General features: G+C 41.0%; 1 protein-coding gene across 7 annotated transcripts in view; it reads right to left on the bottom strand.

The window, feature by feature from the left end:
* Positions 1–21,739, bottom strand: part of SIK3 (SIK family kinase 3) — a 267,686-nt gene that overhangs the window by 38,332 nt on the left and 207,615 nt on the right. For all 7 annotated transcript variants that reach the window (XM_030829422.1, XM_030829424.1, XM_030829419.1 and 4 more), the window contains exons 5-6: positions 15,138–15,262; positions 14,211–14,334 (exon numbers count right to left, since the gene is read on the bottom strand). In XM_030829422.1, the coding sequence (XP_030685282.1) occupies positions 14,211–14,334; positions 15,138–15,262 (249 nt within the window). The remainder of the gene's footprint in view (positions 1–14,210; positions 14,335–15,137; positions 15,263–21,739) is intronic.

The raw sequence follows: 21,739 nt of genomic DNA, 5'->3' as shown, positions 1-21,739 counted from the left end.
ATTAAATGCCATGTCATCTTCACAGGTTCCATCATGACAGAATCACCCACAAGCTAGGTTAGTACAAAATGGGCCAGGCAAATAGATGGTCCAAAGACCAAGAACTAGCTGGAAAACAGCTTTAAGGGGAGATGGCAAGTTGGATGGATTAATGAGGCAGGGACATGAGAACACTAAACAGGGAGGGTTGTCTTATTCATAATTTTGCTGGTGAGGATTAAATACACTGTGGTAGAGCAAACTTATTTATATACTCTGGTTGTTGCAAGGTGATGAAGACTATGATGGAAGGCTTGAAACAGAAGGCTTCCCCAATCAAGGATCAAAGATAAGAGGAGATAGGTAAAAATTTAGGGAACCAGATCATCAGACTCTTCAGGCTGATCCTATGAAGGAGGGAAAGCCATTTGTCCCTGAAACCCTGCATGTGACACCAAAGAACAGAACATGGCAAAACAATCCTTTCCAGCTCTGTGGTGAGCAATGGCATAGAAGAAACTGAGTCATGGATTCTTTCTGACCACATAAAGCTGCTTTGAGCTGGTGGAAACAGAAGACATCTGTGTACCAGAAGGCACAGAAAGGCTTTCTTGCAAGCAAGAAAGTGCATGCTTCTTACAGGTGCTCAGAAGAAGGGGATGATCTAGTTTCTTATGTACTTGGTCCAGTCAATGGTAGGTGTGTTCAAAGCTAATTCCAAAGCAGTCAGCCCAACAGTTCTATATTTTCAGTAATTTAAACAAACTTCTTAAAAATGTTTACTTCTTAGTAATGAATTGCGTCTGGCACAATTCTGACTTCAAAGAGGGTTCTATTTTTTTTTTTTCTAAATTTCAAAATCTAAAAAGGAAACAAAAATAAATTGGCGATTAAATCTCTGAAATATGTTTCTATGGAAAATGAATTACTTGACAAAAACCTTTTAAAAGTTAAATGGCTAATATTAAAGTCTTAAAGTTTTCAGAACAAGGATGCTACGGGATACACTGCCTGATGCTGTTATCCACTCACTTTGTCCAGCTCAGGTACCAGCCCTGGGGGAGAAGTGATGCTATTATAGCAAACAGAACAAGACCAATGGATGGCCTGCGACAGCAATCTCAGGATGGAGCCACATGGCTCTGATAAGAGTCTATCCCTGTATTTTAGATGTTCTGGATTTAACAAATGTTTGTCTCAGAGCACCTCTTTAATGCTGCCTGCCTTTTCCTAAAAGAAAAACTGCACACAAAACATGCTGTTTTTCCTCATGAAAAGAGAAAGTCTGTTATAATGTCCTGATCTTGTTATAACATGGACAGAACAGTGTGACTATCTTGCAGTGTATGATCCCTGCAGAAATAATTAAAAAGTAAATCAATAAGAAACCAGGGGTGTTTTCTGCCAAGATACCTTCTTTTGATAAGAAGCCAGCCAGAATTAGGAATCTTCACTCTGCTTGTGGACTAAGCCCTAAAAATGATGTTTCATTAATATGCTCAAGAAACACTGTCAATGTCAACTGCCAGCTAAGGTCAAACCTATTTATTTAACATAGTCACTATTTTAAAATCTAAACAAAGAGACAAATGGTCCTCAAAATAAGACATTTGGGCCCGGCATGGTGGCTCATGCCTATAATCCCAGCACTCTGGGAGCCCGAGGCAGGCAGATCACTTGAGGCCAGGAGTTCAAAACCGGCCTGGCCAACATGGTGAAACACAGCCTCTACTAAAAATACAAAAATTAGCCTGGCACGGTGGCTTGTGCCTGTAGTCTCAGCTACTCAGGAGGCTGAGGCAGGAGAATCACTTGAAACCGGGAGGCAGAGGTTGCAGTGAGCCAAGATCGTGCCGCTGCATTCCAGCCTGGGTGACAGAGTGAGACTCTGTCTCAAAAAAAAAAAAAAAAAAAAAAAAAAAAATTATGATATTTGTATATATAAATAACGTACACTAAATGTGCTAACCTACAGATACATTCAGAGGTTGTATAAATGTTAACTATAACAATACAAAATAAAGGGATTTTGTTGTTGCACTGAAATTTTGTTATTTTGGATACTGCTAGAACAACGGTGTTATAAGGATTGGAATGCTTTTATTCTATACATTAAATTTTGACACACTACTGCTATAATAGAAATAAACATTTCTAAATACCAAGTTAAAGGACTGGTTATTTATTTTTAATTTATTTTCAGATGGAGTCTCGTTCTGTTGGCCAGGCTGGGTGCAATCATAGCTCACTGTAGCCTCGAACTCCTGGGCTCAAGTGATCCTCCTGCCTCAGCTTCTCCAGTAGCTGAGACTACAGGCACACTCTACTACGTCTGGCTTTTTTTTTTTTTTTTGATGGAGTCTCGCTCTGTGGCCCAGGCTGGAGTGCAGTGGTGCGATCTTGGCTCACTGCAACCTCTGCCTCCCGGGTTCAAACGATTATCCTGCCTCATAAATGATTATATGCCTCCCAAGTTGCTGGGACTACAGGTGCATACCACACGCCCAGCTAATTTTTTTGTATTTTTAGTAGAGGTGGGGTTTCACCGTGTTAGCCAGGATGGTCTTGATCTCCTGACCTCATGATCTGCCCATCTCAGCCTCCCAAAGTGACATCTGGCTATTTTTTTTATTTTTATTTTTTAGAGACAAGGTCTTGCTGTGTTGCCCAGGCTGGCCATCTTGATCTCCTGGCCTCAAACAATCTTCCCATCTCAGCCTCCTGAGTTGTTGGGATACAGGTGCATGCCACCATGCCTGACAAGGATGTAGTCAATGCCACAGTTTTACACAAAGAAAATACACAACCTTGGAACTTAATCTATGACAGTACTGACTGTAGTAAGATCTGACTCATAAAAAATAGGCATTGAGATTAGCTTCTCTTGACACAATGGCACTAAGGAAGAACTGTCATGTTTTGAAACATTTATTTTCAGTTGCTCTGGGGAAGAAAAATGGAAGTCCCACACTTCAGTAAAATTTCAAAAATGATATTCCAACAGTAAGATATCAGAAAAGAAAGTGGAGAATTATCCATTTAACTATAAATTCTAACCCTAGTGGTTTCTGCAAATTATTGTAATCAGAATATCCTGGAATAGAAATAAAGTTCTTTTAATCTCTAAATTTTGTGAGACACTTTCAGTGACTGAACATAGAGGCCATAGGGAGATGGCTTGGAACAATTTCGCAAATAGAGATGGAGCCCATAAGAAAAGTTTTCTTTAGGAATCAATAAACATGTACTGAGAGGCTTTTCTCTTCAGTTTTAACAAGTTTATCAACCCGAGACAGAACACAAAGAAAAGGTTTTGACCCATATATATCCACTTATTAGAAAAATAACACCTATTTCTTGAACTTCCTTACTTTCAATCAGTTTTTCTAGGTGGGCATGATGCTGCCAGAATTTAAATTCAGAAATCATGAAATCCTGGCCTAAAGGGTGGGGTTGCCAAGATTTAGCTCTAGCCCAACCTTGAAAAGACCCGGGCTTGCTATACTGTTTTACAGGAGGCTGTCCATCTTGCGGTTTACGTTCTAGTATCTTTTGATTCCTAGTATCAGTCATTACAGTTTAAGAAAATTCTGCCTCCAGGTCCAATACAGAGTTCCTGCTACTCTTTTTTCAATAAGTAATCCCGATGTAGACAAATATATCCATTCTACAACTCTCTTGATTCTTGGAGTAACTTACTATGTATTTATTGAGAATGAAAATACAAACACATATGGTTAGATGGTCTCTGACGCCAGACTGCCTGGGTTCAAATCTCAGCTTTGCCACTACTAAATGTGCATCTTGGGCATGTTACTTAACCTTATCATGCCTCAGTTTTCTTATTTATCAAATAATCTCTCATATAGTTTACCTCATAAAACAGCTTACCTCAGTTGTTTTGAACGTTAAATAAGGTAATGCAACAGTGCCTGACACATAGAAAGTGGTCAATAAATGTTGACTATTATCCATATCTCTGAAGTCCTTCCACTTGGAATGTCCTCCTTTTATTTTTCTATTTAGGGTTGCCATAAGCCAGGAGACAGCTGGTTTGAAAAGGCTAATAATAAATAGGGCAGTACCAATATTTATCTACTGGTTTTTAGTTATGTTAGGTCATGGGAATGAACACAGCTGGCCTGTTTCACTCTGAAGTAGTTCTAACCTCTTTTCGGACATCAGTTGTGATTTCTACATTCACCGACATGAAGGCACTACAAAGATTTTTCTCTGTGGCGGTGCAGTATGTCTCAAAAGGTATGAGAAAACTGCTTTGAGGATTCTGAGACCCTCAGTATACGGAGACTGGTGGGTGAGCCAATTTAATCCCTTCCCCATTGGTTCTAAACAAAGTGCTTTTAGCCAAGCAAGATGCTGTGTGGTTCTTGATAAGTAAGCCAATCAGGGCAGAGTTGTTTGCCTCTAAGTAGAAGCTTTTTGGCAGTTGCTGCAGGGTACATTCTCCATCAGAAGCATTATGTAAGCCTGGGTTTTGCGTTCCCAGTGATAAAATGCTCATGCAGTATTACAATTAATTAAGTCACAATGAAGTCTAATCAATAAAGACTCAAAAATATTGTCCACAAGAGATCTCTATGCCCTCACTAACGCTGCAGTTTTTTCACTGTAAATTAATTTTCCTTCAGTTAAATAAACGATCTTAGTATGTCTGCTAGCAGGTGGTACAACAGGGGAATAGGGTAAACTAGGCTTTAAGTATGTTGTTAAAAAAATATATTGAATGAATCTGGTGCTCAAAAAATTTAAGTTATTTGCATCCATCGGTGGAAGGGCAGGTCAGAGGAAACATTTGCCAACACATGAAGCCAGGCCAGGTTTCACCTTCCACAGCAGCTCAAGAAAACAGCAAGTTTCAACTTTTAATCCTTTATAATTTAGACTCAGGGTTTTATCAAACTGCTCTTTGGGATGCTCTGAGAAGTTTATCCAAAAACACTGGCCTGGATCAAACTTATTTTACTTAAGGCATAGGAAGCAAACTCTATAGTCGATCAAAACACCCTTTTACACCTAAAAGTCATTTGACTTGGTCACCTTCACAATAACTCATATAACAAAACTACATAAAACCATGGCTGGGTGTGATGGCTCACGCCTACGATCCCAGCATTTTGGGAGGCAGAGCCAGGCGGATTGCTTGAACCTAGGAGTTCAAGACCAGCCTGGGCAACATGATGAAATTCTTGTCTCTACATTAAAAAAAAAAAAAAAGTATATAAAACCAAGTGGTTTGATGAATAAATAATTTAGATCATGTTAATAATATAATACAAGAGTCTGGCAGGGCACGGTGGCTCACGTCTGTAATCCCAGCACTTAGGGAAGCCGAGGTGGGCAGATCACTTGAAGCCAGGAGTTCAAGACCAGCCTGGCCAACATGATGAGACCCCCATTTCCACTAAAAATACAAAAATTAGCTGGGTGTGGTTGCACGCACCTGTAGTCCTAGCCACCCGGGAGGCTGAGGCAAGAGAATCACTTGAACCCAGGAGGCGAAAGTTGCAGTGAGCTGAGGTTGTACCACTGCACTCCAGCCTGGGCGGCAAAATCTGTTTCAAAAAAACAAAACAAAACAAAACAAGAGTCTGATATAAGATTCCATAGTTAAGTAGTGATGATTCAGTTTTTCATTCAAAAACACTTACTGAATGCTTATGTCCTACCAGGGGCTGTCAGGTTTTATGGAAGATATTGATGTGTAAAACACAGCTCTGATAATCAAGAGGCTTACATTCTAGTGGGGAGAGGAGGAAGACACATACATAATTATAAAAACTAGGTGGTATACAATCAACCTAGCCTCAAATAAATCCTCTTTTAAATGTATACCACTGTCATTCCAACTTGAAAATATATGTCTTTAGTACATCTCGGGATGCCTATGAAAGGAAACTTGTATCACAAACACCAGGCATAGAAATATCCATGAATTGTGAGGATACTTCATTCCACACATTACTGACAATAGAGAGCAGCTTAGAATTCTTGAGCTAACTATATCCATTTGCAGAGCATGGCCTCCCACACAGCTGTATGTAGCTACTCTGGAATTCAACTTGGCTAGAAGCAGCTAAATGGTAGAGCCTTTGCTTTCTGGTCTTCCAAGTGATCATTTAGAACACTATACCAGCTCTGCAGGAGTTTCTAGATCCTTCAGGAAGAAAAACAGATAAACTCAGCTCAAGCCTATGACAACAGCTGAGAAAAGGAAGGATTTTGTGCATCAGGAATTTCCTCAACCACACTATCTCCTGTAATACAGCAATAGCAGCTGGCCTCACAGGCTGAAAAGCAGCCAGCACTCGCCTCCATCAGAAGACTATGCTCCAGGTCTACTGAGATACAACTGTGCCCAGAAACAGGAGGTGTAAGCAGAAAAAGGACTCAGGGACAGACTCTAAACTTCCTTCACCTGACACTTTCTGGTACTTGAAGGTTGTCTAAGCTAAGAAAAGCCTAAACAACCGATGAATTCATTTTCTGCTACGCCTTATCCTTTTGAAGTATTCTCTAATGGGCTTTGGGATTTAGGCAGATGACATTCGGCAATGCCAAGCACATGTATGTTACCGAGGGCCAGAGAGATCATATTGGTAATACAGCAAGTATCTACTCATTTCCTACACTGGTTCTCATTCTCTGTACTAATCATACAAAAACTTTTATTCCTACTTAGGGAATTATTTAACTGGGATTAAAGAGCGACTACATTTAGGATAATCCTGTTGGCTTTCTCTGGGTCTTGAAGCTTTCAGGTTAACTAACATCATATTACAAATAACAGCTCTAAGCAGTTAGACTGTTAGTTTATTTCTAAGCACTAATAGACAGTGTGGCTGACAGCATGCTTAGCTGTTTTCTAGGACCCCCTATCTGAAGCCGGCTCTGGGAAGGGTTCAGTAAGAATCTCTTGCCATGGTGTGAGGTGATGGGGGTGGAGGATAGAAGAGATCCAAGTTGCTCACAGGAAACACTGTGGACACTGGAAAAGTAAAGGAAGTGCTTTATCTTGCTCTTTTTGCAACAGTATGGTGTAGTAAAACAAACACTGAATTTGAATACTGACTTAGTTACTTATTACCTGTGTGGCTTTGGCAAGTTAACTCCTTTCTCTAAACTTCAGCTTCCAAAACTTCATCAGCAAGATGATAAAATATGTGCTATTACCTATTCTAAGATATAGTTATGTAGCTCAAATTAGATTAAGTAAAAGAAAATAATTTAGGTTGCGTATGCTGGCTTCTGCCCATAATCCCAGCACTTTGGGAGGTCAAGGTGGGAGGACTGCTTGAGGCCAAGAGTTCAAGACCAGACTGAGCAATGTAGTGAGACTCATCTCTACAAAAAATCTTTAAAAATTAGCTTGGAATGGTGGCACAAGCCTGTAGTCCTAGCTACTTTGGAGCCTGAGGTAGGAGGGCTGTTTGAACCCAGGAGTTTGAGGCTACAGTGAGCTATGGTCACACCACTAGGCTCTAGCTTGGGTGACAGAGCAAGATCCTGTCGCTAAAAATATAAAAATTGAAAAATTGAAATATTTTTAAAAAATATATTGGCTGGGTGCAGTGGCTCACACCTATAATCCCAGAACTTTGGGAGGCCGAAGTGGGCAGACTGCTTGAGTCCAGGAGTTCAAGACCAGCCTGGGTAACATAATAAGATCCCATCTCTACAAAAAACTACAAAATTAGGTGGGCATGGTGGCATGTGCCTGTAGTCCAAGCTATTCAGGAGGCTGAGGTGGGAGGATGGCTTGGGCCTGGGAGGCGGAGGCTGCAGTGAGCCAAGATCACGCCACTGCACTCCAGTCTGGGCAACAGAGTGAGATCCTGTCTCAAAAAATAAAACTATTAAAAAAGAAACTATTTTATAAACTTAAAAGCCCTAAACAAATGTAATTTCTTGATATTACTACTGATACTATGATTTGGATAAGACTGTACTCTCTAGAAGGGCTTTTGGAGTCAGTATTCTAACAACCCTATGCATTAATTCATTCAACACATATTTACTGAGTGCCTACTAGAACTCAGGCACCGTCCAAAGCCCTGGGAACATAGCAGTAAACAAAAACCAAATGCTTATTATGGTCAAGTGGTGATGGGAGGTGAGGAGACAATAAAGTAATGTGAGGCAGTGCTAAGTGCTATAAAGAAAAAGCAGAACTACAGAAAGAGAATGATGGGGGTAGCGAGGACAGGCCTCTCTGAGGGGACCTATGACTCCTCTCTGAGGGGAATGTATGTGTTTGGCAAGTCTAAGAAACAGCAAGGAAGGCCCTGTGACTGGAGCTCAGAACCAGAGGTGAACAGTAATAGGAAGTGAGACCAAAGAAGAGGCAATGACAGCTGTGCCTTGTAGACCATAATAATAATGACTCCTTCAATTTTATTCTAAATGTAAATGAATGCCACTGGGGGTGGGGTGGTTCTGATTCAGATTTAATATTTACTAAGTCCTACTACACACCAGATCCTATGGTAGGTTATTGACAGTTGTGAAAAAGACATGTTTCGTCTGTACTTTCACTAAGTTCAGTCTGGTGTGGAAGACATACAATGAAAGAAGTAGTTACAATATAAAGCTTGGTAAGCACCATGATAAGAGAAATTTTAGAGACATGAAGAGTGAACAGAAATTATCTAGATTCTTATTTCTATCCAATCTAATTTTTTTATTCTAAATTCTAGAATACAGGAGTGGGTGGAGTGGGGTGGGATAAGGAAGATGTATTCTCAGCAGTGGGAAATGCTCCAGAAAACAAAACTTGTTCAGGGAACGAGAAGAAAATTAGGGTGACTGGCGGGACAGTGGGAGCTGGGGCTGAAGAGCTAGGCAGGAGTCAGGTTATAAAGGTATTTCTATGTCATTGTTTCTGAAATAGCAGACAGGAGATCAATTTAGTAAGTTGAAATCAGCATTTTTTAAAATGGAATAGAATAAAATATATTGAAATGCACTGTACATAGTAAGTTTTGCCTTTTTAAAAAAATTGTTTGTTGGCTGGGCACCGTGGCTCATGGAGGTCAAGGAGGGAGGATCGCTTAAGGCTAGGAATTCAAGACCAGCTTGGTCAACAGAGTGAGATTCCATCTCTATAAAAAATTTTTAAAAATTCGACGGGCATGATGGTGCTTGGTGCTTGCCTGTAGTCCCAGCTACTTGGAAGGCTGAGGTGGGAGGACTGCCTGAGTCCAGGAACTGGAGATTGCAGGATCACATCACTGCACTCCAGCCTGGGTGACAGGGCGAGACTCCATCTAAAAAAAAAAAAGTATTTTGTTTTCAGTCATGGTGGTATACACCTCTAGTCCCAGCTACTTGGGAGACTGAGGCAAGAGGGTCACTTGAACTGGGGAGTTCAAGTTCAGCCTGGACAAAATAGCAAGACCCCATCTCTAAAATCAAGCAAACAAAGCTTTTGTTCATTTGTATCTATATATGTGTGTTCTGGGTCACAGTATAAAATGTACTTTTTTCTTATCATAGCCAAAAATGTTTGTAAGCCAATGCTTTGCCACCTTATGAAGTAAACTTTACCTTAGAGGCAATGGTAAACCACTGAAAAGTTTCAGGCTAGAAAATGACATAATCAGATTTGTGTGTTTAAGTAAGAGAGAGAGGGAGAATGTATGTGTATGTGTGTGTGTAGTATGTTTTATTTATTTGTATGTTTGTGTTCTGGAAAGATTACTCACGTAGCAAAGTTGACAATGGATTAGAGGGGGACAAGACTGGAGCCAGGAATCCATATAATTGGCTATTGTTTAATTGAGGCAAGGGAAGATGATAGTATGATCTTAGAAGTGGCTACATGAATGGAGGGCTGAATCGACAGGATTTGGTAACTGATCAGCTGTGGCACTGGTGAGAGAGAAAGCATTAAGGCTTACGCTGGCCTTGGTCAGATGGTGATGCTATTCACTAAGGCAGCAAATACAGAATAGAGCAAATCTAGGGAGGCGGAAGTTAAGTTCATTTCTGAAGATGTCTCCATTGATCTGACTTCAAGACATGAAAGTGAAGACAATGGTTAGCAAATACTTGGATATGCAGCCCTAGATTGAGAGGTCCAGGCCAAAAAGTTAATTGAGGACTGATCACCACAGTGATCGATGAAGCTGTGGCTCCAGAAAGATGTTGTAAAGATGACAAGATCTAAAGGATGAGAAGAGAAAAATAAGTCTGGTAGAGAAGACCGAGAAGGTGCTCTCAGAGGACAGGAGGAAAACTGGAGAATATGGCGTCTCAGAAGCAATGAGAAAAAGTGTTTTAAAATGTAATGAGTGACTCAACAATAAGAAAATAAACAACCTGAATTTAAAAATGACCAAAAGACCTGAAGAGACACCTCGACAAAGATATACAGATGGCAAATAAGCATAAGAAAAGATGCTCATCCTCATACATCATTAGAGAATTAAAACTTAAAACAACAATGAAATACCACTGTATACCCATTAGAGTGGCCAAAATCCAAAATGCTGATACCATCAAATGCTGACAAAGATGTGGCACAGCAGAAGCTCTCACTCATTGCTGGCAGGAACGCAAAGTAGCATAGCCACTTTGGAAGACAGTTTGGCAGTTTCCTACAAAACTATCCATGCTCTTACCATATGATCCAGGAATCGTGCTCCTTAGCATTTAACCGAATGAGTTAAAAATTTATGTCCACACAAAAACCTGCACAAGGATGTTACAGTAGCTTTATTCATAATTGTCAAAATTTGGAAGCAACCAAGATGTCATCAGTAGGTGAAAGGACAAAGAGTGGTATATCCAGGTAATGAAATATTATTCAGTGCTAAAAAGAAACGGGCTCTCAAGCCATGAAGAGACATGGAGGAACCTTATTGCATATTACTATTTGAAAAACACCAATCTGAAAAGGCTGCATACTGTATGTTTCCAACCATATGACATTCTGGAAAAGGAAAAACTTGTGGAGACAGTGAAAGGCTCAGTGGTTGCAGGGGGTTAGGGAGAAATGGATAAACAGGCAGAGCACAGAGGATTTTGGGGGCAGTGAAACAATTTTATATAATATTATAGTGGTGAATACACATCACTATACATTTATCAAAACCCACAGAATGTGTAACACTGAGAGAAAACCCTAATGTAAGCTATGGACTTTGGGTGATAATGTGTCAATGCATGTTCATTGATTGTAACAAACATACCACTCTGGTGGGGCACATTGATAATGACAGGGGTTAGCAGGGGAGGGAGGTAGGACAGCACAGAGGGTACATGCAAACTGTGTACCTTCCACTCAATATTGCTATGAATCTAAAACTGCTCTAAAATATAACTCTAAAGAGGCAGGGCACAGTAGCTCACACCAGTAGTCCCAGCACTTTGGGAGGCCAAGGCAGGCAGATCACCTGACCTCAGGAGTTTGAGACCAGCCTGGACAACATGGCAAAACCCCATCTTCACCAAAAAAAAAAAAAAAAAATTAGTCAGGCATAGTGGTGTGTGCCTGCAGCTCCAGCTACTTGGGACGCTAAGGGAGGATCACCTGAGCCTGGGAGGTCGAGCTACAGTGAGCCATGATCACACCACTGCATTCCAACCTGAGCAACAGAGCAAGACCCAGTCTCAAAAAAGGGAGGAAGGGAGGAAGGGAGGAAAGGAGAGAGGGAGGGAGGGGAAGGGTGAAGTGTTAATCACTGCTGGGCAGTGATTAAGAAAAAGACTAAGGATATGCAGTTGATCAATAATGAGATCACTGGTGACCCTGGCCAGAGCAATACTGGACCACTTCTCTGCTTCCTTTTATAGTAAACTGGAAAGAGCGTGTCTACTTCCTTTGTCTATTTTCCTTCTATTCCTTTTTTGTTGCAACCACATGATCAAGCTTTTGCTCCTGTTCCTCTGCCAAAAGTGTACTTCAGAATCATTAATGATCTAGGAAGGCGAGGGTGTGGGGGGATAAAAAAGAAACAAAATCATTAATGATCTCCACATTTCTAAATGCAACATTCAGTTCTCAATCCTCTTACCTGACTTGGCAGCAGCATTCACTCCCCACAGCTCCTCACTCCCTCCTCCCTCCTCCTGGGAACAGTTTCTTCACTTGTCTCCTAGGACAGCAGGCCCTCTGGCTTACCTCACCAGCAACTCTTATGATCCCTCTTCACCTGCTTGTTCTCTAAATATCGGTATGTTCCAGAGTTTAATCTGTGGACCTCTTCTCTTCTCTGTAACCACTGCCTAAAATGTGAGCTCACCTCATGGCTTTAACTATTATCTATACACTGGGGATTCCAAACATAATCCCCAACCCAGAACTCTCTCCTAAATGCAACTGCCAATTCAATATCTCAACTCTGATGTCTAATGTGCACCTCAAACATGACATGTCTAAAACATCTCTCCAAAACGTAAGTATTCGTCCCCAGTCATCCCCATCTCAGTTGGCAGTAAATCCATCCTTCCATTTGCTCAGGATAGAAACTCTGGAGTCTTTCTTTCATATCAAATCCAACACTAAATGTTGTTGGAGCCAAACTACCTGGGTTCAAATTCTACTTCAGCCACTTTGTAGCGGTGTTATCTTGGGAAAATTGCCTAATCTCTCCTGGCTTCAGTTTTATCACCAGTAAAATGGAGACAATAATCTTATGTATCTCATAGGGTTGTTAAAATAATGAAGTGAGTTAATGTTTGTGAAGTGCTTTGAACAGTGCCTGCCACACATGGTATGTAGCATCTCTTGAATCTGATCACTTCTTACCATCTCCACCTCGACACCACAGACTGGGAACCAGCCACCAACATCTCTTTTCTGGACTACTGTAAAAGTCTCCTCCTAACTGACGTCCCTCCTTCAGCCTTTGTACCTTTCAGCCTACTGGCAACATAGCAGCCAAAGTGATCTTTTTTAAACAAAAGTCACTGCAAAATTTTTCAACTTTTTTGTATGTTTGAAATTTTTCATCATAAAATTTGGAAAAAACAAAACTCAGATTACATCACTCCTGTCAAAACCCTCCAATCCTGTACACTTCAGTCAGAGTAAAATCTAGTCTTCACATTAACTAGGCCCTAAAATTAAGTTCCCTCTTGCCCCTCTGACCTCATCTCTCTTCCTCATCTCTCATCGCTCCTTCCTTCCAGGCACGCAGGCCTCCTTCCTGTTCCTTCCCATGCAGCCATGCTCCCTCCCCATGGCCTCTGCGCTGACCCCTCAACAGCCGGGGGGCAGGGGGTGCTCTTCCTCGGACTGCACAGCATTCACCCTCACATTCTTTCAGGCTTTGCTGAAAGGTCACTTTCTCCATGAAGGGGTTTCATGTAACTTACCAACCACTATCCTAACTCCTTCTCTATTTTATTTTTCTCACAGCATTTAGCACTATCTTCTATACTATGAAGTTATCAGTTCAAAGGAGACAAGTTAAATCTACTCCAAGGTTCACCTCTTTGTTCTAAAATACAATTACCACGGGCTTCTACTCTGCTGTCAACCCAGTGGACATATGTTCTTCCTTAAAATGAAAACAGATGATTAAGCAAAACTATATGACTTTTTGCATTGTCTCTAAAATGTTCCCTTCTTATGTGCAAATAAATGGTGATAAAATACTGTTAATTCTGAGCATCTTGTATCTATTTTCAGTGTTAAATTTTTCCAAGACCTGCCTACCTTACTGCCCACTCATTAAATAAAATTTTTAAAATTTGATTCTGGAGGACAAAGAGCACAGAAATAGGAAATGAAGCAGTAGCAAGACTCAGATGCAAAGCCTACTTTATCTTTGGCATTTAAAACCACATTGCAATGAGAACCCAATAAGTGGAAATATCCTGAAAAAGGGTAGGAAGACAGAAGTGAAACAAAAATATTTATTGCATTACTGCTATGCCATGGTCCTACTGAGTCTTCACATACATTATCTCATTTAATCCTTACAGTAATAGCAGCCCTCACAAAACTCTCAGCCAATTTATAGATGAAAACACTAAAGCTGAGACACACTTAGGGCCTAGATTCAAACCCACGTAGGGCTCTCTGATGCCAAAACCTGTATACTGTTTCTACAGAACCTTGCCTCCTGGAGGCATCAGGTCAGCAAGCTGGAGTTAAAAAAGGTTGTAAATGGGCCATTTATACTCCATCACTAAATTCGTGGGATAACTGAGTGGGTCTAACTTTTATGAACCCATTCATAGCTGTGTGCTAGCGACTCCCTTACCTGTGGACATAAAAAATGGGATGCGGAACTTTCCACTCAGCACGCGGGCCCGCAGATTCTGCAGTGTGCTTCCATCAAACGGCAGGGCACCGCACACAAGCACATAGAGGACAACTCCAAGGCTCTGCATCCCAAACAGACAGGGTGTACAATTAATCACATCAGGGGAAACAAAAAAGACCACTGTAGTGTGTGTATGCAGATGATGGTGAGTCATGCATACGATTACGGAATAAACCTTTTCTTCCATCTTAGAACAGTTAACAATCTTCTTTGCTTCTAGGCATTAATTTAGCATAACATCCTGAATTTTTCTCAGTACTCATTCTCTGAGGATAAGGTAAATGGCCACAGTAGAAATAATCTCTGTTCTTGGCAACGGCCCCCATCCAAGCTGGCCCTTGGGGTTCTTTTGCAGATGCAAAGGGGAAATTTGAAATCTGTGGCTCAGTCCACAAGGTAAGTATTGGAGGAAAGATTTTGCACAAGTAGGCCGGGTGCAGTGGCTCATGCCTATAATCCCAGCATTTTGGGAGGCCAAGGTGGGAGGATCATCTGAGGTCAGGAGTTTGAGTCTAGCCTGGCCAACATGGTGAAACCCTGTCTCTATTAAAAATACAAAAAATTAGCCAAGTGTGGTGGCTTGTGCCTGTAATCCCAACTACTTGGGAGGCTGAGGCAGGAGAATCGTTTGAACCTGGAAAGTGGAGGTTGCAGTGTGCCAAGATCATGCTGCTGCTCTCCAGCCTGGGGGACAGAGTGAGACTCTGTTTCAAAAAAACAAAAAGGCTTTGCACAGGAATTGGGACTTGAAAGAACAGGTGACCAGGATCTCAATTCATGTGCATCATTATGTATCAATGCGAATAGCTGTCATCAACCAAGGGTAGCTAATGCTGTGGGGTATAACAGAAGGCAGTTACTTACCCAGATGTCCACTTTGGGCCCATCATATTCTTTTCCTTCAAAGAGTTCAGGTGCAGCATAGGGAGGGCTGCCACACCAGGTCTTCAGCAGCTGCCCAGGAGTGAAGAGGTTACTGAAACCAAAATCTAGAAAGGCAAATGGACATAATTCATATTATTGTAACCTTTTATTGTAACTGAGCAAACACTAGTCTCTAGTCACCAAAGATTCCAAATCATTAAGTCTGAACATTAAATGCAAAAAGAGAACATTTAGAAACCACATAGTCAGACACTTAAAACAATAATAGTGAAACAGAGATATAGATGAGCAGAAATACAAAGATAAACATGGTCAGTTTATGTCGGCAGAAATAGTACTGCTCCCTTTGTAAACCTAGGCAGAATAAAGCAAGTGGTACTTGTTCCTTTAAGAATGCAAATGGTAATCAGCTTAAGGAGATTTTGGGCTGAGACGATGGGGTTTTCTAGATATACAATCATGTCATCTGCAAACAGGGACAATTTGACTTCCTCTTTTCCTAATTGAATACCCTTTATTTCCTTCTCCTGCCTGATTGCTCTGGCCAGAACTTCCAGCACTATGTTGAATAGGAGTGGTGAGAGAGGGCATCCCTGTCTTGTGCCAGTTTTCAAAGGGAATGCTTCCAGTTTTTGCCCATTCAGTATGATATTGGCTGTGGGTTTGTCATAGATAGCTCTTATTATTTTGAGATACGTCCCATCAATACCTAATTTATTGAGAGTTTTTAGCATGAAGGGTTGTTGAATTTTGTCAAAGGCCTTTTCTGCATCTATTGAGATAATCATGTGGTTTTTGTCCTCAGCAAAGTCTCAGGATACAAAATCAATGTACAAAAATCACAAGCATTCTTGTACACCAATCACAGACAAACAGAGAGCCAAATCATGAGTGAACTCCCATTCACAATTGCTTCAAAGAGAATAAAATACCTAGGAATCCAACTTACAAGGGATGTGAAGGACCTCTTCAAGGAGAACTACAAACCACTGCTCAATGAAATAAAAGAGGATACAAACAAATGGAAGAACATTCCATGCTCATGAGTTGGAAGAATCAATATCGTGAAAATGGCCATACTGCCCAACGTAATTTATAGATTCAATGCCATCCCCATCAAGCTACCAATGACTTTCTTCACAGAATTGGAAAAAACTACTTTAAAGTTCATATGGAACCAAAAAAGAGCCCGCATCGCCAAGTCAATCCTAAGCCAAAAGAACAAAGCTGGAGGCATCACAGTACCTGACTTCAAACTATACTACAAGGCTACAGTAACCAAAACAGCATGGTACTGGTACCACAACAGAGACATAGATCAATGGAACAGAACAGAGCCCTCAGAAATGATGCTGCATATCTACAACTATCTGATCTTTGACAAACCTGACAAAAACAAGAAATGGGGAAAGGATTCCCTATTTAATAGATGGTGCTGGGAAAACTGGCTAGCCATATGTAGAAAGCTGAAACTGGATCCCTTCCTTACACCTTATACAAAAATTAATTCAAGATGGATTAAAGACTTAAATGTTAGACCTAAAACCATTAAAATCCTACAAGAAAACCTAGGCAATACCATTCAGGACATAGGCGTGGGCAAGGACTTCATGTCTAAAACACCAAAAGCAATGGCAACAAAAGCCAAAATTGACAAATGGGATCTAATTAAACTAAAGAGCTTCTGCACAGCAAAAGAAACTACCATCACAGTGAACAGGCAACCTACAGAATGGGAGAAAATTTTTGCAACCTACTCATCTGACAAAGGGCTAATATCCAGAATCTACAATGAACTCAAACAAATTTACAAGAAAAAAACAAACAACCCCATCAAAAAGTGGGCAAAGGACATGAACAGACACTTCTCAAAAGAAGACATTTATGCAGCCAAAAAACACATGAAAAAATGCTCATCATCACTGGCCATCAGAGAAATGCAAATCAAAACCACAGTGAGATACCATCTCACACCAGTTAGAACGGCCATCATTAAAAAGTCAGGAAACAACAGGTGCTGGAGAGGATGTGGAGAAATAGGAACACTTTTACACTGTTGGTGGGACTGTAAACTATTTCAACCATTGTGGAAGTCAGTGTGGCGATTCTTCAGGGATCTAGAACTAGAAATCCCATTTGACCCAGCCATCCCATTACTGGGTATATACCCAAAGGACTATAAATCATGCTGCTATAAAGACACATGCACACGTATGTTTATTGCGGCACTATACACAATAGCAAAGGGTTGGAACCAACCCAAATGTCCAACAACGATAGACTGGATTAAGAAAATGTGGCACATATACACCATGGAATACTATGCAGCCATAAAAAATGATGAGTTCATGTCCTTTGTAGGGACATAGATGAAACTGGAAAACATCATTCTCAGTAAACTATCGCAAGGACAAAAAACCAAACACCGCATGTTCTCACTCATAGGTGGGAATTGAACTATGAGAACTCATGGACACAGGAAGGGGAACATCACACTCTGGGGACTGTTGTGGGGTGGGGGAGGGGGGAGGGACAGCATTAGGAGATAGACCTAATGCTAAATGACGAGTTAATGGGTGCAGCAAAACAACATGGCACATGGATACATATGTAATAAACCTGCACATTGTGCACATGTACCCTAAAACCTAAAGTATAATAATAAAAAAGAATGGCAATGAAAGTAAAAAAAAAAAAAAAAAAAAAAAAAAAAAAAAAAGAACATGAAGGTAAAAAAAAAAAAAAAAAAAAGAATGCAAATGGGGCCGGGGGCAGTGGCTCATGCCTTCATGCCTTCATGCCTGTAATCCCATCACTTTGGGAGGCCGAGGTGGGTGGATCACGAGGTCAGGAGATCATCCTGACCAACATGGTGAAACCCCCTCTCTACCAAAATACAAAAAATTAGCCGGGTGTGGTGGTGTGCACCTGTAGTCCCAGGTACTTGGGAGGCTGAGGCAGGGCAACTGCTTGAACCCGGGAGGCAGAGATTGCAGTGAGCCGACATGGCGCCACTGCACTCCAGCCTGGGCGACAGAGTGAGACTCTGTCTCCAAAAAAAATAAAAAATAAAAAGAATGCAAATGAAACTGGATAATGTTAAGACCACATTAGAATCAGGAAACACATGTAAGCCTACTCAGCTGGACCCAGAATTTTTATGTTATTTTTACTTCTTATGACAAACACATCTATGACCATTTAAAAATTAGATAAAGTGACATTATTATAATTAAGTAGTTTATTCAAAGGGAAGAATATGCAACTTATTTACAAACTGAAGCAAGAATGCTTACATTTTAATTTTAACTCTCCTTGTGCTTCAGTTTTCCTCCCTTCTTCTCTCCCTCTCCTACTGCTACAAGAGGCAGCAGATGGGAGGTAGCAGGGATGAGTCTTCGGGAGCTACACTAAGACAATGAGCAAGGATAGCCGGCCAAACGAGTCTTTGCTGTAGAAATGCTTTTATTTATGTATGTATACCCATGTGACAGGCTAGAAATCCCTCATGCCCCAGGGATACCATGCTCCCTGCAATCACAGCATCTGAAAATGTTAAGCACCTACCTACTCTCTGAAACCCGTCCCTCTCTTTTCCAGTTTTACTCTTGTTGACAACTCTCATTTTGCTATTTGCTTTCCTTCTTTCTACCTTCTACAGCAGGTGTTTTTCAGCAGGCTCTGCTGATTTTAACTGCCTCTCCTTGTTCTGTTTTCTCAGGGCTAACTCTTTTAATCTCACCACTTCTACCAGCATTTGATATAAATAACCCAAATTTATATGTCTGGCCCTGGTACCACTCTTAAGTTCCTGGCATGAATCCCCAATACTTACTTGGGAAGAAATACCTCAAACCCACCCTTTTCCAAAGTCATACCTGCACTTTCAGCGCTTCTACCCCCATTAGTGACATCACCACCTGTGTTACTAGAAACACTGGAGTCATCTTCAAGTCCTTTCTCCCTCGTTTCCCATTTCAAGCTGGTAATAAAACTCTTATTTGCTTCAACTCCCTGTGTCTTGAATCCACCTCCTCTTTTCTATTTCCATTTCTACCACTGCAGTTCATACTCTTATCATCCCTAGCTTGACTGATGCTATTGCTTACTTCCTGTCTATTTCATTTTTCCCTAAGCCATCCATTCATAGCACAAAGTTACACAAACCAGATCCTGTTACCTCCTCATTCAAAAACAAGGGCTGGCTCCCTTCTACTTACAGAAGAGTCTTCATCTCAGCACTATCATTTAAGGCCCTTCACAGCCCAGCTCCATCCTATGTTTCCAATTTATCCGTGGCCATGCTAGCATCACTAGACTATTCACATCCTGTGTTTACATGCCTTCCATATGCTATTTCCTCTCTGTACCATGCCTTTTCCTTTCTTTTCCATCTTTAAAGTATCACTCATTTTCAAGGCCCAGTCAAATATTACTTCCTGTATGGAGGCTTAACTGATTTCCACCAGAAAACACCACGTCAATGGCTTCCTCCTCTGTGCTTCCACAGCCTTTTGTTTACGCCTCTACATCCCATTAGTGCTCTGCCATACACACACACACACACACACACACTCTCACACACACACACACATATATATATATATTATTTATTTATTTATTTTTTGAGACAGAGTTTCACTCTTGTTGCCCAGGCTGGAGTGCAGTGGCACGATCTTGGCTCACCGCAACCTCCACCTCCCAGGTTCAAGTGATTCTCCTGCCTCAGCCTCCCAAGTAGCTGGGATTATAGGCATGCACCACTATGCCTGGCTAATTTTTGTATTTTTAGTAGAAATGGGGTTTCTCCATGTCGGTCAGGCTGGTCTCGAACTCCCGACCTCAGGTGATCCGCCCACCTCGGCCTCCCAGAGTGCTGGGATTACAGGTGTGAGCCACTGCGCCCAGCCTCTGCCTTATATTATACTTAATTGTATTGTGTGTTTATACCCTCCACTAATTAGTAAATGGAGGAGATACCGTTTTATTTATCCTAGTCTGTACACAGTGGTTCTAATACGTAGCAGAGACTCAAGAAAGGGTCACGAAATTAAACTGCAATAAAATCACTGGGCCAATCCTCTCATCACCTCCTGACTACTGGAGACTTCTCAAACTGACAATGGCAGCTGGCCAGCAATGAGAGCCTCTGCCTCCTAGCTGTCCCTCCCAAGGTTCTAAAATTAACTTAATGATCATAAGGGGTGTGGCAGTCAGGACCACAAATAGAATTATTATAGCTTGTTCTATGCGAAGACGAATACTCTCATTCATTAATGGAAATAAATAATACTTCTTCTGTGAAGTCCTCCTGGATCCCCTACAAGAAATGTCCCCTATCTACTCTGTACTTTCTTTCCCTTTATTATTTGAATACATAAATAATGTATTCTTCTAGCTCCTGAAAACCACCCTCTCTTGTAAAGATCTACCCTCTCTCTCTAGTTCCTTACCTTATTCTTCTCTCTTTCACAGTATCTAACAGTGTTTAACACAGTGGGCACTTAATGTTGACTATGAACAAAACTGCATTTAACGCTCTACCAACTAACCTACAACTTTTGAAACACCATAACTTTCACTTACAAATTAAAGTCTGCACGTACTGGTCACTGTTAAGATTTTTTCTTAGGAGAGTGGGAACAGGTTGCTAAAAATCCCAACTGAGATTCAGCAAAGTTGATGTCTCTGGGAATTATCCAGAAAGAAGAACCTTAGGTTTGCAAAAACCTTCACCAGGTCCTTTTCCATGATCAGCCTTCCTCTTCTCCACAGTGCAGAGGAGAAATGCGAATGATTCTGTTCTGCCTGATGGACTCTGGCACTGGAATGACTGGATAACAAACTCTAGAAGAATCATGGAGTTTTTTGTTTGTGTTTTCAATGGAGCATGCAACAGGCTAAGCAATGAATTTAAACCAGTTGAGTTTAAATTTGCCTATAAGCAGATAAAATGTACAGATTTCTCATTTTGAACCACTAATGTTTAGTAACCTTTCTAGCATTTTACTTTGCCAGGGAGGTGAAGGCACAAACCTATAGTGTGAGCTTGTTATTTTATCTACCAAACAGGAAACTGTTACAGAGAAAACAATATCAAAGGCAACCAGCTTCAGCAATGTCTGCAGGCCTTGTAACTGCTAATAGTTATAGGGATTTTATATGAGAAATGAGTGTATGCGAATGAATGATATATTACGGCCAGACAACTAGAGAGGGCCACATCTGCAGAAGCACCTGCTTCCACTACGTTACATCCAAACAGCTGGCTTCAACAGCTAGACCCAATAACCAAATGCAAGACTTCTGTAAGATTCAACAACAACCAAATACTACTGGCTTGCTCTCATCTCCTATTATGCCCCAAACAAAATCCTCTAGTCTCAGAAACCTGTCGAGAGGTCTCCTATAATCATTCCAAGTATTGTTACTCCCAACTCTAAGGTGTACATTCAAGCAAAATCTTGCTATTCCCTGCCTACAAGACACCTTTTACCCCCCAATTATGGGCAGATTCCTTTAGTTACTGAGCCTGCGGTATCCTAATTCTTTCTTTAACGTATCAAACCTAACAGGATCTG

Source organism: Nomascus leucogenys, chromosome 15, assembly GCF_006542625.1.
Source record: "Nomascus leucogenys isolate Asia chromosome 15, Asia_NLE_v1, whole genome shotgun sequence".
Classification (NCBI taxonomy): Eukaryota; Metazoa; Chordata; class Mammalia; order Primates; family Hylobatidae; genus Nomascus; species Nomascus leucogenys.
This window is presented reverse-complemented; position numbering and strand designations above follow the sequence as displayed.